At 37.7% G+C, this 19,427-nt stretch overlaps 1 protein-coding gene across 3 annotated transcripts in view; it reads right to left on the bottom strand.

The window, feature by feature from the left end:
- The window catches only part of frmpd3 (FERM and PDZ domain containing 3), a 95,462-nt gene that overhangs the window by 40,276 nt on the left and 35,759 nt on the right, over positions 1–19,427 (bottom strand). For 2 of the 3 annotated variants that reach the window (XM_023328565.1, XM_023328568.1), the window contains exons 3-4: positions 7,699–7,784; positions 3,744–3,820 (exon numbers count right to left, since the gene is read on the bottom strand). In XM_023328565.1, coding sequence (XP_023184333.1) covers positions 3,744–3,806 — 63 coding nt within the window. In that variant the 5' untranslated portion in view covers positions 3,807–3,820; positions 7,699–7,784. The remainder of the gene's footprint in view (positions 1–3,743; positions 3,821–7,698; positions 7,785–19,427) is intronic. The other variant, XM_005795355.2, reaches the window with a different exon arrangement.

Below are 19,427 nucleotides of genomic sequence, written 5' to 3'. Positions count from 1 at the left end.
GTGTTTTTGTTCTGTTTATTAAATAATAAACATTTTATGGCTGAGTTAGTTTTTCTTGATTGTCTTGGGGGTTTTTGGTCTCTTCGCCAGATGTCTCTGTGCACTGAGTTACACCAACTTGTCTTCAGTCACTGAGCACAGTTTGATGTTGATCAAGATAAGGGAGTCAAATATAGACCATTCAAAGTAAAACATGGAGCTTGATCACTAAAATTTCCTAGATGCCAAATGAGGACCAACCACAGAAGGTGTGTGCCTTTCTTTGCAGGAGTTATAACAATTTGAGTTTTTGGGACGTAATTGAAGTTTGAGGCTTGACCACGGCCCTTCAACAGCATGAAAAGTCAGGATTTTGATAACTTTGGAGGTCTGGTGCCTTTTGACCAAACTCACCAATTTTCATGCTGATTGATAAAAACCTCGGGAAGGAGTTTGATCAAACGCAGAGGCTAAAACTGGGTAAAAATTGTTGAAAATCGTAGGTTCATTCCAAAATGGCTGGCCTCCTGTTTGTTTTACAGCATGGGTGCAAGCAAGTTTTGTATAGGTCTTGGAAAGTTCTACATGTTAACCAAATTTAATATGTTTATGATGAAGTAAGGCATATGAAGAGGCTTTTTTCAAAAGGTTACAAGGGGGCGCTGTTGAGCTATTTCTGTTGAGACTTTTGCAAAACTCTTAAAATGCATAAATTTCTGTACAACTGGCATGTCTGCACAATTTTGTGAGTTCTGCACATGATCAGGCCTCCAAATAGCCAAATCGATTGAGGAGAGAAGAGTAGCAAAAAACATTAAAAAATAAAGAAAAAGCTTTCGGAGTGAATGAGCTGTTTCGGCCTCATCTTCCAGCGGGAATTTGCTGAGGTTATAATACAATGTGTTTCATAATGTGGAGTGGCCTACACTGAGATCAGAATCACAACCAAACAAATGCAGGAAAGAATAAAAACTTCCAAAACTGATCAAGAGTTAATTTAAATTAGATATAGGAATTCAGTATTTTTATTTGCAGTTCAATATTAACGGTCAAAATATTGACCTGCAAATAGAAATTAGCCGATTTACAAAAGCTAAGTTCAAAGATTATTTTAAGGTAAGAAAATGAAGTAGTAAGGCACAGAAAAACATCATGTGTCCTCAAAACGAAGGTGCAAATAGGCCTGAATTGACCTCAAGCCCTCTTTTTTTTAATCACACCTTGTGCCATTATTACAATGTTACACAATGTTCTAGTTTGATAGAGAACCCTAACTTTGATGTATTTTACTTAACAATTTTACTTATTTTCTCCTCATTTCTTTCCCTTTGACTGTGAATCTGAATTTGGATCCACCTCTGTTCTTCTACAGGAACGTATATAAATCTGTTAACTGAAATTAAAGCCGAACCAAGGCTCTGTAATAAAAGTGTACCTGCGTGCAGTGAGCCACTTATATTTGCCTCTTCTTAAGGAAAAATGTGAATGCAACAAAGTGAAGCCACAAAGTGGCTCAGTTCTACAACAGTGCGAGTAGGAAACAGGTGATGCAACACAGTTGTAAACATGCTAATTTGCCAGGAGTTTTGAAATGTGTTGCTGGCATCGTGTTCAAAATATTTAACCACAATGAAATGGCTTTCTTTATTTAAAGCTTCAACAGTGCATAAGGTTTGAATTAAACCAATTTACTCAGTTTGGTCTTGTCTGATCTTTCTGAATCTTTTATTCAATTTTACTTTTCATCTCATATGATGTCGAGTCCATTATCAACTCAGCCACCAACATTTTTTTTTACCCAAGGTAATCCATCTGAAAAAAAAAAAGATCAGAGATTTTAGAGGTTGCCAGTCAGATAACTCGGATGACCTTTTAATCCAATTAAATTAAAGTAATTTTCACCTGCCATGTTAAAACATTTGCTAATTTTTATTCTTTTGCAAAAGCCAAAGTTTACAGGGAGAGTGCAGAGGATCAGAAATAATCTCAATGTATGAAGATATAAATCAGGAGGATACAAAAAAAACAACCAAATTCATTAGCACATGGAAGAAAGTCTTCAGCAACTAAATAAAATAGGCAGAGAACAACAAAATATAAAAACTGGACTCTGTTCAAAAACTTACGAAAGACAGAAACTTGTAAGGAAGCCTGCCGAGAGCCTGACAGTAATCATTTTGGAGCTGCAGAAATGTCCAAAACATAGACACAAAAACAATACTAAATAATAAAAAAACAATTCCCACAGTAAAACACTATGATGGAAGCATCACCAGCCAGGTATATTTTTCAGAACTAGGGTTTATTTCAGAAGAGAGAAAATTGTAAATGCTTGTAAATATCAGTCAGTTCTGACCCAAGATCTTTTGTGACTGCTGGAAAAATTAAGATAAAAATAAATGTGTATTATTCAGGGTTACAATTTGACCAAGCCTACACCCAAATCTGTAAGATAATAGCTTAACCAGCAGAAAATGAAAGATTCCAGAGTCCAGAACTAAACCTAAGAAATTATGGGTTCTCCCAAAGATGTCTTCACAATCTGGTAGATTTGGGGAATCCTTGTAGCACAAAGTGTGCAAACATTTACAAGTCAAGATGTTGGATGACATTCAAAGAAATGCTAAAACTGAATCAAGCTGTTCCTCAAGAAAGTTGTAGCTTAAGGTTGCACACACTTATGCAATCAGGTTGTTTGCTTTGTGTATATTTTTTCAGTTGAATTGTATAGAATAAGCATAACCTCATGTGCAGAATGATTTTTAAATCTTGATTCGTTATTTGACATAAGAAATTAAACAGGTGTACTTTGTAAAATGGCCAATCGTTGTATATTTATATTTAGCAGCTTACCATCCATATCAGACTTTATTATATTAGCCCCAAGCTTTTATTATGTATATTGGTGCTTCTATTTTATCACCAAAATAAAACAATCTACCACCCAAAGGAAGCAGAGACCTTATATTTTGGTTGTGACAAACTATAGATCTCACTGCTACTCTAAGTTTGTGCCCCACAACTCTTTATTCATTATCCCACAAATTAAGAGAACAAAAAATTAGAGCAAAGATAAAAAAGAAAAAGAGTCAGCAACACCAGGATGAAAGCTGTATAAAATTAGAGAGTAGGTCTAATCATAACCGACAGCGTCATATTCATAGTTTCATTCATGGTTTCCTTTGTCAACTGCCACTTTTGCTTACTCATTAGCGCCATGCCTTCAAGCCTTTTTACGTGTAGCTTTGTGTCAGTGTTTTTTTTTTTTTTTACTGGGAAAAATGGTTGTCAAGATGAAACTCTGGGAATACATAATGACTTCACTAGTGGTACTTTTCTGTGATTAATTGGAGTGCTGTGTCACCCAGCGTGACAGAGAAGCTCAGCGTCACTGTTGTGACAGAAGACGTGTAGCATGTTGATGAATCAGGGGATGATCACACCCACAACTTGTAAGACACACACATGTACGGTCACACACATCCGGTTTTATATTGGCACAGAAATCCCTCTGTCATCTCTGCCAAACAAAAGATCTGGCTTTAATCCAGTCCAGCTCACAGAAAAGGAAGCACTGCCTATTTTTCATAGGCCGACTGTAGTCTCGCAGTACACAGCTTTGATTAGCAACACTGATGTCACCACATTCTTTCTTCTTCTTCCAGTGCCTCGTTGGCACAAGCCCAGCTGTGTGATCACTCTAAAGATGCTGGCATCTCTCTCTCTAAACAGTGGAGGGAAAAAAAAAATCCAAGGGAACTCACTGTCTCTGAGCTCAAGGGGCCAGATAAATATGTTGTGTTCAACGGTTTCTTGGGGTTCACCATCACAGAGCGTTCAACTGTCAAGGAGCAGAAGGAGAAAACAAAACATATGTGTGGTGTATACAGAAGTCAGGAAGGAGATGTAGGATTAAAGCAGAGGAAGAATGGAACATAGTAAAGTCAAGCTTTGTAGCTGCACGGAGAGGCCAGGGATAAAGCAGAGCGAGTCTTTCAGGCGTAAGATAAGAATAAGCTACAAGAGGCGGACAAGCTGTCTGTTCATTTTGATCTGGTAAATGCTTCCCACAAGGAAAAACCAGTCTGGCCTTTGATGGATTCATTTGACTGCTGCTGTTTGCTGTGACTTTGAACAGGGCGTATGGAGTGAGTGTGGCAGGATGATCCTGCTGCACAACTCGAGAGACCTTTACAGTGTAAATTCAAGTTGATCAATTTTATTGATGCAACTGTTGTGCTGGGTCTGCTTCCACATCAGCGATGCAACAAAATAGTAAGGGACACATCTTGACCTGATGGGATTCCTACCTGAGCCAGTATTAAAGCATTTACTATTCAGGATTAACTCGTTGGCACAGGCTCGATTCAGGGAACAGCTTTATTGGGAGGCTATTTTGAAATGTTTGTATGTCTCAGACATAAAGACTTAATGAAGCACAGCAATCTCATCAATTTTCTAAATTGCATTACATCTGCAATTAGATTTATTTTTTTCTGCAATGGATTCACAAAGCAGATTGCATTAAATACATTTGCAAGAAAACACACACATCACGCCCACATCACTGCCCTCTCTTTAGCCAAAAACACAGTGATCCCAGGGAAGGATTTAAAGACGTTGAGAAAAATGTTAATATATTTTATTATTTGAATCAAACAAGGCTTCCAGGTCCATATCGTTAAAAACAATATCTGACTGGAGTGTCTAAATGTTTTTTTCTTAATCAGTAATTAATGCTGCAGGTTGCATGGGAAATGGTTTGTACTCGTATTGCACTTTATCAAGTTCAAAGGACCCCAAAGCGTACTACACTACACTCAATCATTCACCCCTTCACACACACATACACACACTGATGGTGGTCCTTTGACCTCATGGAATGATGCATTCCTTTAACTAATTAATTTGGAAATAAGCATTTGCTGAAAATAAAATTGTAGAACATTTAGTTTGTAAAAACAGACTGTTCTAGATTATAGTAATGTGAGAATAAAAAAACCACTTTATATTACATCATCTCAATTCCCCTTGATGAATGTAAAGCTTCTTTTTCTGTTGAGCCAAAATTATGACTGGCTTTCAGCAGATGGTATTTTTTCCAGCAGGACGTCTGACCAAGGCGGGTGAATTGTCTTCCCCAGATGAACCACTGCCACCACTTTAGCCCCCAGTCTGTGTCTCATTTCAGAAGTCGAAGCGCGCACAGGGTCTTGACTGCACACATTTTGTGTCTGGTTGAATATGGTCTAATGTAAGGTCCAAGATCTAGCTCTACATTTTTAATGTTTTATTGTCACAAGTAAAATATGCCTGATTGATTGACAGTTGCTTATTAACCACAGCCTTCATACATGCTGGATCCTTAAAGACTAAGATGTTGCTGTTCTTTAGCTTGGTTTCTCATGAACTCAGAGATCATTAAAGGCAGAGATTGCATAAGAATTTTCTTGCTAGAACATAATTCCACACATAGAGATGCAGAAAAACAAACTCTCTTGTGTTTAGAATAGAAATAGTTTTACATTTGCTTGTTATATTCCTTACACAATATTTTTTTATGTCTTTTCTGGTGTTGTTTGATCAGCTTGCCAAGTGCTCTGTGGCTTTCTCTTTTCGTCAGTTTGCTCAGATCAGTGTGAAGTGTTGAAGGACACTAGCCTCTCCTTTCCAGTGGGAACACTGAGATATTCAAGAGTGGCACTTTATTTGTTGGGCACAACTAGAGGAAAATGTCAAATATGTTTACCTCCTAAAATGAAATATTTTTTCTCTTATGCCTGTGAGTTGGTGAGTCTTCCTGCTGTGCTGTCCACCACATTTAAAAATATCTTATAGCTCCATATTCCTATTGTGTCATATTTATTATAACTGGAATTACCTATGTATGGCATAAAGCAGTAGAGTTATATAATTTGAAAAATGATGGATAAAATTGGACTTTAACTCTGGTCTACTGCTTATTGCAGATTAATGAAATATTTCTCTTGCTACATTACGGGTGTAATGATTCGTAAAACAGATGGGAATTCCAAAACCTATGATGATTCCTTTCAAGCAAGACATGAAGAGATAAGGGAACCTTTATAGTTTAATTTTATCACATTAGTACCTATTGGTAAGTAAATGTACTGATGTTGGGCACTGCTCAGTCCCATATGTATTTATGGTTTTACTCATTACATCACAACCATGACAAAAATGCGACAGCCTTTCATGATCACAATTCTTTTAGCATTGTTGCATGATAAAACTTAGTCTTTGCTGAATATGGTCATGTGCAAGTAACAAATGCAGGTACCAAAGAAAAACCTGCAAAACATCAGCAGTCTAGTTTACTGCCAATTTAAAGAAATGTCCTACTAAAGAATATACAACACATTTCTTACTCAACCAAAACTTTTTGCATGAATATATACAGCAGGTAACATTATTTGATTAACAATCTCCATATGTTGCATTAAGAAAGCTTAAAACCCCCCGATCAGAAATAGATTATCAGCTGATCACATGAAACCAGAAATGTCCTCCTTTTGGACAGTTCCTGAAAGTAAATATACCGTTATGAGCTCTCCCTCAGATTTTCTAAATGTGAATGCTACATTTGGACACATGACTTATGACTTAAGTAGGAACATTTTCCATTTCAATTTTCCCTGCTACTGATCTGTATTAAAGAGTGGGGTGAGATTTGTGGCAGTGATTCAGCAGAGAAGAGGTTTTACCTACGCTAAGTGGCAACCACGACGAGACAATAAATGGGCCAGTGAATTAATTATAATGCTAAAGCATTGTGAGGAAGAGCAAAATGTTTTTGATGTTTCCAGAAATTGTATTTAATATGGTAATTAGATAAAGCATTTTACTCTTTCTGCATAATACAGTGTTGGCTTCACTGATGGATTAACACAAAGATTAATGGATGCTTAGAAACACTTTAATACTGGTATACCACAGACAAAATATAAAAAAGCATTTGTAATCTTCATTTAAATGGATTTAAAGTACATTTCTTTTTAAACGCTTATGGTTGCTTCAGATTTGATTACTCTATTGATTGCAGACTTTTGCCCTACAGCATTATTATAAAGTCCCTTGCTCTGTTTAAGCACTGGCAGGTACACTGGGCCATCACAGAGGACCCCATTCGGTCCTGGCGCTCAGCTGTCTGGCATAGAATCAATGCAGAGTTGCAGATGTGAGCAAAAGCCGCAGCGGACAAGCACACACATCACTGCTGTTGAAGTAATCGCACCTTTACTGCAGTGTCATAAAAACAGAGTATTTCCATCGAGACACAGCTTTGAATAGATGAACATAATGTCTCTAAAGAAAGTCAGCAAGGCTGAGAAAGTTAGAGGTAAATCACTGGTATTCATGGTACACTTTGAAAGGCTTATTATTGTATGATCAGACATTGATAAAGAGGATATACGGTTAAGAAAATATTCAGCTTTTGGATGCGGCTCATTGATAGGGGATTTGGCAGTTCGTCTTTGTACAATTAGGTTTTATTTGCCTTTGTGTTCCTGTCAGGTCAAAATAAAAGAGACGGAGATAGGATATTGCCTCACACATAACCCATGCTCTGTCTAATAGCCCTTTCAGCTCTAGATTAAACCGTCTCGCTGCAATATATTAACTCAGTGATTCTCGCAGTAATATAGGGATTTGGTAGAGTTAAAACAAAATAGAATGGAAAATACAGCATTTACTTACGATCTCTGAGTGCTGACTTCTGGAAAGAAGGTCTCTCCTTCAGCAGGAAACTCCCACAAACACACCCGAGGTTGCAGTGTGTGTGTCTGTGGAGAGATAAATAAGGAGAGACACTCAGTTCTTCATACTCACATCGGGCTACTTATGGAGGCTTTTTTTTGTGAACTGTTCTATGAAACAATTGTAAGTACAGGACATCAAACATAATGTAAAAGAACACCCAAGCCTACAGTACACACATACCAGTTTATTATTGAGTTATTTATTCTTTTGTTTGTTTCTGTTAGGAGTTTGTATTTTGTTCAAAAAGTTTTTCAGATACTGTAAGTTCTGTAAATAAATGAAAATGGAGAACTGAAACATATCCATGCGCGTGGGTGGGAAAATAACACATATAGGTATAATGCTGCTTATATAATGGTGGTTATCAAGATGCAAATACTTAGACTTCCTGCAGCTATAATGCATTTGCATTGATGCAGACCTCTCACTGAAGCCACTCAAAGCCATTTACAAGACTGTGTATTGTTTAGCTACTGAAAAGTGGTGTAAAAAGCATTGGTTTATGTCCAGATGTAATCTTCCTGTCAGAGGGCACTTGGTTGTCTTTTGATATCAAAGTTTTGAGGGAAACTCAAGAAATGATTCAATCTCTTGAAAGAAATATAGTACCTTTCTTTGCCAAGGAGGGGTAAATCTGTACCAAATGTCTTTATTTTGATTAACTTCAGCATGACTTCAATATTCAATATTTGTTTGGTTTATATATGTATATATATATATATATATTTATGTTTCTTATATGCATTGTATGTTAGGGCTGAGAAGGGAATTCAGTCAAATAGCCTATGACAACCTTGACCTTGATTTTCTCTCAAATGGAGACACTTGATCCTTCAATGCTATCTACTCCGACCTCAGCAGGTTAAATATTACTGGTGGCCTAGATTTCCTCACATCCATCTCTATTATGGTAGCTATCATGGGTCATAGGTCTTTCAGCTGTTTTGTTTATTTACCATTCATTGGCCAGTTGAGGTCAAACAATGCTGAAGGAAATCAACCCACGGTGCTATTATTTGAAAACTGCTAAAGCCACTTCCAAGTAATGTGTACCCATGTTTTCCACATGTTTGGGAACACTAATCCTGATTATATTTGTTACTAATGCAAACCTAGATTATGTTTTCTGTTACCCTTAAAGAAACAGTTGTGCTAATTGTTTGAAGGAAAGTTTTTTTTTATACTTTATCTCAGGTTAGAATAGTTACAGAAATTTGTTTTTTGAGGAATAGTTTTATATTTATTTGTACTTTCGTTTCCTAAAATATGGTTTGAGCTGCAGCACCTCAATAAGACTATCTTGCAATGGAATCTGTGTTGCAGTGCTATATTAATGTTACAACATTGAGAAAAAAAAAACTCATGTTTAAGTTTTAGGATGCTCATTTTTATGTTTAGATGTAATTTTACTTAAAGTGGAAAGTAATTTAGTTAAACTTAGCTTTGAGGAAGTTTTAAAATCTCTTGCACAGTGGCTCAGCCTTTGCTTTTATGTGAAACTGATCATTTACCTGGGTGGCAAAGGGAGCTGTTGAGTGCAAGAAAACTGCAGAGACTAATTGGACTTATGTTTTGAGTGAGTGTATTCTCACACAAAATCATTGATCATGCTCTATCATGGTATCTGACCACACTTTCTAATTACAGACCGAGGGAAATACTTGGCATCATCAGAGGATGTGATTCAGAGTTCCACCAACTTAAAAAAAAAAACAATTACATTTCTGCCCCAAACAATGTAGCTTTGATTGTGGAACCAAACACAAGAGAGGAACTCGGCTAAACATTCAAAAACTCTCAGTAATAGTCAAGTCAAGCACTGCTTCACGGAGTTTACCCTGGAGGATGTAAAATCTAATACACAAATTTGTTGCCTGAGAGCAGAAGACTAATAACCCTATTCAGCTTCAGTGGCTTTATTCGTGCTTGTTTGTTCACATTTCATAAGGTTTAAGAAAGCAAAGCCCAACTATTCTGGCACAAAGCATGATCTAATTCTTTTTCCACAATTAACCAAACACACATCTGTTTGTGCCCTGAAGCAGATTGTTTTTGTTTGGTTTTGGTAAAATGCTTGTTGATTGAACAAATTCAAGGTCCCTTTAATTTCACAGAACTTTCAAACATATTTTGCTTCTAATTGTTCTAATTGGCTGACCTCCATTTGGCTATATGCTTATGAAAATGTCTTCTTTTTTTTTATATTTTGTGGCACTAGTTCTGATCTTTATTGATGGTAATCGGACAGAGACACGGAGGTGCGGGGAGACCTGCAGCAAGGAGCTCAGGATCAGGAATTCAACAGCCATTTGCATAAACCATCTATACCATTACACCACACACTTCCCCAGAAAATCTATTTTTATGTATTTTTCATAAGAACTACAGCTTTCACCAAAGAATAAATGAATCCAGCCAAATCACCAAGAGCAGCAAATTCATTGTAGTAGCAGTTTCAATTGTTTTGTGTTGAATACTATGGTGGTTTGTCGAATTTGAGTGATATCCTTCCAAACTGGTTTGATAATCTGGTTCAAGTTTAAAGCGGAGAACCACCCAAAACCTAAAGTGAAGCTAAGACACCACCACTGTGCTATCTGAAAGTGACCACTAGGGGCAGACGGGGGCAATGCTGACCTCTGAGTTAATCTTTAAGCCAAAGAGAGAAATGTAAAGGAGCCACGGGAGGATGCAGAAGATTCCATGAGCAGCTGATACCAGAAAACGTGTCAGATTCAAAAGGCATTTTCCCTTCATGACCAGAACAGATACTGATGTGAATGCGAGTGGAATCTCCAGTGACCTTCAACCTTTTCCTATTTTCATACCAAACTCCCCTAAGTGATAAACTCTGAAATAGATCATCCTCAGCAATCTTCCTCCTGGCATCTGATAATCAAACATATATTTTATATCCAAGTTATAGACAAGAAATATTATCTCAGGCAACAAAGTGTTGTGCATCTTAGATTTAGAAATGCTTGTCTGGTAGATAATTTATATAGTTCATCAATGTGATGTACATTTTTGACTTTAAAAGCTTCAGTTAACTGATTTCTCATGCGTAGTCTTTAAATAAATACTAGTCATAAATATAATAAGAAATCTGCTCTGCCTCCTTTTAGAGGAATTGTTAAGAACTCAATGCAAAGGTCAGCAATTCATCTTTGGATTAATTAATTTTATTGATAAGTGAAGAGACAGATGGGACTTTTTGCAACCATTGAGACTGCTTGTGCTATGGATCTAAAAGTCTATTAAAATAATTGATATTCGCTACACATGTGAAGCTCATACATTTGTCTTGAGCAGGCAGTCCTTGTCTGTATTGTTTATTTTTTGCTTGGCTGTTCTCCTTATGGAGGCAACAAGCACAGCCGGCAGTTTGTGCTGTTTTAGATAGATGACAATACCATGCACACTTAATACTGAGAAAAATATTACTGCTTTCATTTTAAGCTTGGTTACACAAACATTATGTAGACAACCGGTCCTAATAAAGAGGAAAAAGAAAAAGAAGCGTGTTCCAGCACATCCGGATATGTCTGAACATTTGCAGCTCTGGCATATTTAATTAACGGGCAGCATTTTGTACGCAACATCCATATATCAACACAACACCCACTGGCATGGCATCTGCAGAGTTTCTATGGTAACCACATGCAACGACTCATTGCAGTCATTATTTGTAATTAGAGCTCACTAACCCATTTGCGTAAACCTTGATTTTTAAGCAGTGAGGCAAAAATGAAGGTAGCCAGAATCATTGTTTAGTCTCCTGAGATTGGCAGAACAAACTATGAAGGCAGAAATGAAAAATATAGTTAACAACACAAACATGAAAGCTTGAAGTATGAATCAGCAGTCCTCCTACTTGCCCATACTTATACTTAAATACAACTGACAATGAAAAAAAAATTTCTTTGTCTTTGGAGCTCAAAATAATTTGCTAGAGAGCAACTTGAACTCTGCGACAGACTGGCGACCTGTCCAGGGTGTACCCCGTCTCTCGCCCGAAACGTTAGCTGGATATAGGCACCAGCACCTCCCGACCCATTAGGGACAAGAGTGTTAGAAAATGAATGGATGGATGGATGGATGGATGGATGGATGGATGGATGGATGGATGGCAACTTGAACTGAAGACGTTCCCTGACCAGCCTACAAACTTTAATATCGTCTTCATAGCAATACCTTACACTTGGCAGGAAATGAGTGGTTAGAAACAATCCTCTCTCTTTGAAGTTAGCTTGTTAGAAGCAGAAAGCAATAGTGTTACAGCTGGTGGCCTTGTATGTTTCCTTTGTCTCTTTCTTTTCTGTATATCTGCAGCTTTCTAATGAAATTAACTCCATTGGGAACTGACTGCAGCCCTAATCCTCCTGCGCCACTCCCTGAGGTCTACAGCAGAGCTGATTGGCTCACCAATTATCAGCTCCACCAATCCCTGATGAGGCCTCCCTTTTTAAACCCAAGACTTCCTGGAAGAAGGCGCAGCTGATTCTTTACTGAGACAGCTTGCCACTTTGCTGAGTGTTTGTTGACTGCTGTATACCGCATTGTCTTTTTGTGAGCTTTTGTAAATCTCTACCTGTGATAGTCCCTGTGGGGGCTATGTATGTAAGCTTATAGTAGCCTACTGGAGTTTTGTTGTTTGTTAACCTTAGGTTTTGGTCCTGTTTTGTTTGGTTAAGACCTTTGGTTCTAACTCCGGTTGTTTTGTGGATTCTTGTTTTATTCAGTGTTTTTCTTTTCGGTTACAACACCTAAATTAATAACCAGAATCGCAACTTGCCTTGTTTCACATAATAATGTTTCACTTGAAATTTTTTTGAGTTGTTGGCACATTACTTAATGCTCTTCCTCTGTGTCCATCAGTGTTCTTCATTCAGCTGTCATCTTCTGCATCTGCTTGCTAATGGAAGCTTTAAATAACTATTAAAAAGGAAAATGATGGTTAAACAATTCAGATGAATTTAACAAACCTCTTAGCCGTTTCATTTTGCGCATTAGTAGTGATCATCCAGCGGTGGAGGCTGAGGTAAGGTGTCAGCTAAAAGCTCATAATGAAGCGAACAGTTTGTCAGGCAGGAAGATAAAGCCTGTAATTGCACAAGGTCCTGTTGTCAATATGCATCCTAATGCTTCCAGGGGCGCTATGGTAATAAGAGCAGGTGCGTTCGCTTTCTTCTCCTTCCAGATAGCACATGGCTTTGCCCTTCTTGACGCATGAGAAGGACTGGGGGAAAAAGTGTTTTTTTGAGTTTGGATATTCATAATAAACCAGGTGAAATATTCAGGCACAGTGGTATCTCAGTGGTCCAGCTGTTTTCAAGCCCACATGCTTGCACTTTGAGGCAATCCTATTGATTAGTCTTGTGTTTTTGCATCTTTGTAGAACTTCAAATACATGCCATTTGGAGCAGGCTCTCTTCATATATAAAGGTCTGAATGTTTTTAGTTTTTCTTGTGCTGCTACTGCAATATTTATACTACCAGTGTTTGCATAATAAATCATGACAGATTTAAGAAAACTGTGGCTTGATTTCGTAGCAGAATGTCAGTGGAGACATTTTCTCTAAAAATTAAATCATTTGCACCTTGTAAATCATTGATAAGCAGTTTGGTAAATAAGGCAACAATAAACGTGAATTTGTCCCTGCATCTGTTGTTTTCTGACTATGATTATCAGGTTAAAGAAGCATCTGCTTGATCTTTTCAGTTCTCGCCCTGCACCAATTAATGGAATAACTGCAGACAATCTTATGCATGTTCTTTACCACGTTGAATGTATTCTTGCTTTGTTAAAGTGTGCATGCTAGTTCATTCAGCCATACGACACAAAGCGTCATCATGGTTGATATGAACAAAATCAACGAACACACTAATTAACGTACTTGAACCTATGAAAGAAACACAGCTTTGCTTTTGATGCTACTGCATTTTGTGTTAGGTTTCTGCTGAATTCTTCAGTCACCACACTTTTTAGCTAATGAGTTTATATCAGCAAAGAGCCTTCCAATACTGTATGTGTTTAATAACAGTTACTAAGTGTGTGCAACTAATTAAGAACTTAATCACAAAATAATTTAGAAATCCTTCCAACTAGGCTCTCTGCATGCCTTGGGCAGCAACTAGGCAAGCGAACTGATTCTAAAAACATTAGTGAAAGAGTTGGTTACTTGTAGGACCTCACTACATTTTTGTAATGTGATACATTCAAAATTTCCCTCTGCTGAATGTCCTACAGTCAACTGGTAGTGGTGTTATCACAGTTAGAGCAGCTGAAACACTCAACGACAAACTTAACAATGTACAACTATTTTTCCTGCAAATATTCTCTACACATGGAAACACTGAAGCGTCCTACATTTTAACAGGCAGTACCTATGACAACCTTAACCTAGGATTGTGCAGCTTCCTCTAAATGAAACATCACCACTGCTGCAGATGCAATGTAAAAGTTCAGTTTTCAGGAACCTCTGTTTTTTTCACATGAACATCAGCAAGGTCAAAAACATGCAGTATGCTGAATAGACGGCAAAGTGAAGAAAGTATACCAAAATGTCACACTTGCTTTACAAAGGGCCATGCATATGTTTGTCTTCCAATAGAAACCCGTGACTATAAAGGATGCTAAGACTTACCCTTATATATCTTCTCTTATTATCTGCACTAGTACCTTCTAAAATAATATGTATATGTGAGTAACTCAGATAATGCTTAATACAGTACAACACAATGCTATACTGTTTTGCCCACAGGACAAGTTGCACAGACCATGAGAAGTTCATTATGAGCTTGCTTTGCAGCTTGATGTTTACACCCTAGGACAATTATACATGATTACCCAATGCATACAAAGGCAAAACAAAGCCTAAAGGAGATCGGTGAATGGGGAGGTGGGCAACTAATTAATACAGCCTTTTCACAGAAAGAAAGTGTGTCTGTGTTGCACATACTTTGTGTGTGTGTGCTTGAGGGAGACTCTGTAGAGATACTTATTGGTGGTTGCTGGATGGTTGCACATTTTAATTCCCTGCACATCTCACAGATAAGGCTGCCGTCGTGGGACTCCTGACACTTTCTTATCTTTAGAATTATTACCAATTACTGAGATAATTTCCACCCAGGTTTTGGCCCAACAATTCACCCGATCTTATTATTGGAACAATGTGAAGAATGCATAAAATTTTGGTCAAGATGGGTTTCCCAAGTACACACACAGAAAGGAAAAAGACATGGAAAACATAGAGGCAGGGAAACAACTAAGAGCACCACATGGTAATAACATGTGTAGGTAGAGGTGTATCCAACAATGACTTAGAGTTAGGAAGCACAAAGCTAAAATCAAGTAATTACATGCACGGCAAAAATATAAAAATCCAAAACAAACAAAAGCAAAACCACACCCACACACAACCTGATCCTCTAAAACGGCGTTTCCCAATTCCGGTCCTCAGGCCCCCCTGCCCTGCATGTTTTAGGTGTTTCCCTTCTGCTACACACCTGGATTGAATATATGGGTGATCAACAGGTTTCTGCAGCACTTGATGGTCATGGAATCATTTGAATCAGCTGCTCTGGAATAGAGGCACATCTAAAACATGCAGAGCAGGGAGGCCTGAGGACCGGAATTGGGAAACGCTGCTCTAAAAGGTTTGTGTATAAAAAAACATGTACAAGTTTGATATTATACACAAACCTGATCTACAAGCAACACGCAAACAGGATTTTCTGTTTGCAAACAGAATTGCGAAAGCAAAATGAGGAGAATCACAGGTGCAATAAATTTAGCTTGTCTGCCTTCATGAATATGCAAACCAAATGCTGATGATCAGAAAGTCTAAAGTACTGAGAGGAGGGTAGGCAAAAGTAATGACCTCCTACCTGCAATACGAGTTATTAAACCAGATTGCTGGATGCTGTATTTGCATCTATGTTTTTACGTAAAAGTATGTGTGAACTGGCATTCAAAGATATATGAGTTTTCCAATGACTGAAGTCATTCCTTGCTTTAAAAAACATAAAATAAATTGTACACTAATTTACATGAATTGTATTATTATTACACATCCAGTATAATGACTTTCTACTTCATTTTTCTTTAACGTGTACTCTGCTCTCCAACATTCTCCATGATGACAGCCAGTGACTCAAGCAAATTCCTCATTTAAATACGGTCGTCTGCACCACTGTTGCTCCTGTAATCAATTTCGCGGTGAATATTTGTAGATTGCGTGCAACGCAACCACTTACTGATGCGTGGATTCTCTCCAGGTACTCCGACTTCCTCCTGTAAACCACATAAAATGGGGACGCTTCCTTAAGAAACAGAGGTTAGGGAAGCTAGGTAGTCCAGCTAGCCAATAGTAAGTTTAGTTTCAGCCAATCAGAATGCAAACTGCCGCTGCAGGTCCCGCCCTTCTTCTCCGTGTCTGCAGCAGGTTTGTGTGTGCAGGAGAGATCCGACATGAGAAGACCGCTGAGCTGTGCAGCGTGAGAGTCTGTGTTGTTTAAGACGGAAAAATACTAGATATAAGCCCTTTTGCAAATAGAATTGCAGTTTATCATCCAACTTCTGAGCTGGAAGTAGTGAAGTGAGTAAACAGACTGAACTTCACTTCTTCTGCCGAGCACTGTTGGAGCTACCTCGTTAGCTTTTATTGGCTATTGGTTTCCTGGAAGTTCATCTCGTTTCCGTTCAGCTGAAGGTAAAGACTAAAATATAGTATATTCTTTCTTTATTCACGATGAAAGTTCATATTATTAAAGTTAAAGCATGAAAAATTTGCCTTGTTACATTATTTAGTGCACCACATGAGAGCCACCATATTGTTGTCCCAAACGTGTGGTATTGAGATGGGTGAGCATATTCTGTGCCCTTCATTTGGGTTTTTTTTCTGTTTTTCACATAGTTGTTGAATAATAGCCTTTATCTGAACTATTTAATTATACAAATGTAAACTTTTACTGATTTTGGATAAAATGTAATGTTTATTATTGTATTTGGAAAAGATTTTTGCAATTAACAAAAAAGTGAATTGATAATGCTATGAAATGCTGCATTGAGTTAAAAGAATTGTTTTATTGCAAATTTGAGCAATTTAATGACAAATTGATGTCAGATATGATGTCTACAGAAACCTGATTTGTGGATTAAAGCTAGAACAGCTTAATAATTATTAAGCATGAAGTTAATAATATTAAAGTTAATAATATTATTAATAAAGCATGAGGTTAAAGCATGCTTTAATCTCATGCTTTTCCTCCTGTGACTTTGATGGCGAGCCTTCCCACCTGGACTTGGAGAACTGGATTCCTTCTTTTCCATTTGGAGTCCTGCTGCACCCTCCTGTGTGGTAGGCCTGCATCACTCACATCTTCACACACAGTTGGTTATGCGTGAGACTGCCGACTGACATTTTTCATTCCTATGGTTTCATCCCGGAATTTTGGAAATTACCTTTTGGACAAGTTTTATTTTGGGACATTATAACAAACTGCTGTGTAGGAAATTCTCCTCAAGTTAACGGTGTTGAGTTGAACCTGAATTGGCACTGAATTTGATCAATCTGTTTGTCATGGTTTATAATTCAGATTACCAGGGTGCACCAAAAATATTTAAAACTGAGAATTAGCACTTGGCGAAGTATTACTACTGTTTTGTGTATTTTATTTTGTGTAATTTTATTTTCATAATTGTGAGTCTTGTACAAGTGTCTATCAATTTGATGGTTTATTTGATAGATAGTTTGCTTTAAATTCCTCCAACTGCTTTTGTGTCTCATCTAAACACCCCACTGTGCTCCGATAGCCGGACCTATTGGCCCATTCATTTAAAATATATATACTACTCTTCACTACTGTGTTACACTCCCTCAGTCCAAAAACTTAACTATTATAGGTTAATTGGTCTTTCTAAATTCTCCTTCGGTGTGAATCTGTTTCTGTGTTGCCCTGTGATGGACTGGCAACCTGCCCAGGATGTACCACGCCTCTGACCTGCTGGCCGCTGGAGAAAAGCACCAGCACTCCTTGCGACCCTTTGAGGATAAGCGTGTTAACGACTGGACGCCAACTTACTGCACATGCTGTTTTTTCTTCACGCTCCTTATTTGGAATCTCATCAGGCCAACATTGTTTTCTTCGCAAGTTTAAGGTGTTTAGCTCATTGTAGTTGGTTTGTCCCCCCCACCCCCCTTGTACGCAGTTTGTGATCCCTCAGTAGGTTTGGTTTTTAGGTTTTGGATCCAGTTCTGTGATTTAAAAAAATCTGCTGAAACAACTGAACTGCAAATCCTTTTAGAATCTGTGTAGACTGAAGAGTTGTGTAGCATGCCCCCAGCTTATGCGTATGTAACCTTGTCAGTGTGAAGAAAGTAAAAATGAAAACGGAGAAAAGTGTAGTTTCATTTAATATAAGGCTTTGAAAAAAGAGGTTATTTGTTTTTGATATAATGTATGTAAATATCTGTGTTCAGCTGTGTTGGGATGTTGATTACTGGAACAGGGAACAGGTGGGTGTGATTAGCAAAAAGGCTGCAGCTGGGAATGAGCCAAGAATGGGAAACTGTGAATGGAGAAAAGACACATGGCCAGTATAGGAATAAGGTAGACCATACATAAACTGAAACATTACCCAACATGAACATATGATAACAATAGAAATCATAAGAGTTTCCTGAAACACAGGTTATGTGGCATTTGTCACAAGGAGAGGGAGTCAGTGCACAGGATGTAGGGGACATTCCACACACTTTTTCCAACCCTGAAAGCTGATGACAACAACTTCAACCATGTGACTGATATGAATGCATCAGTGGCTTCGGTGAAAAGACAGAGTCTAAAGTAGCTTCATCAATTAACTTTTAGAATATGGCACATTTCAGGCTGTGTGTTTGTATGACTTCTAACAGTATATATTTCATTATTTAACATTTATGTGGCCAAAGGTTAACAATATAACAAACTCTGATTCATGTGTATTTGACCTCAACCTGTTGGCAAATACTTTGTTCTCTGTTTTATAAGAATCTCCTTCCACACCACTGCATCATCACTTCTTTCTGGGTGATGCCCTTGCTGACTGTTAAAGTATTCACTTGCAAAATAACACAAATTGAAGATAAAGGTAACCAACTCAGATGCCTTTAACTCGTGACAAAAACGTGCTTTATGTTCCCGAGCAGCTGTATGTTGCATTTGATGATGACTTGGAAATCTTGTGCTTTTTTTCTCTTTACCTGTGGATATTTGGCAGCTGGAAAGACTAACACCAAAAGGGGACAAAAATACAGGGGAGAGGTAGTGTTGCACTATCGGGCTGCTCTCCTCAGAGCTGCATTGAGGTTGAATAAAACAGATCAATAAACAGATGTAAGACAAGCCACTTTTATTATATTTATTGTTTTGTGGCGTTCTCTAGACTCCTCCTTACTTGGACAGAGAAAGCAGACTCTGTGAATGGATTTTTCAATTACATAAATTGCATAGAAATGGGCAGAAAACACTTTCTAATTACATTTTTATGTATTTTAATTTTTACCAAAGAGGCTCCCATAAACAAAAGTTTGATCTTACTTTAAAATATTATTTTATTTTTCCTGAGAACTTGCCTGATTAAAAAGAAAGTGCTAAAGATTTTTACCTCCTGCCATCCGGGT

This window comes from Xiphophorus maculatus, chromosome 23, assembly GCF_002775205.1.
Source record: "Xiphophorus maculatus strain JP 163 A chromosome 23, X_maculatus-5.0-male, whole genome shotgun sequence".
NCBI lineage: Eukaryota > Metazoa > Chordata > Actinopteri > Cyprinodontiformes > Poeciliidae > Xiphophorus > Xiphophorus maculatus.
The sequence above is the reverse complement of the archived record's forward strand: the minus strand, read 5'-3'. Positions and strand labels throughout refer to the sequence as shown.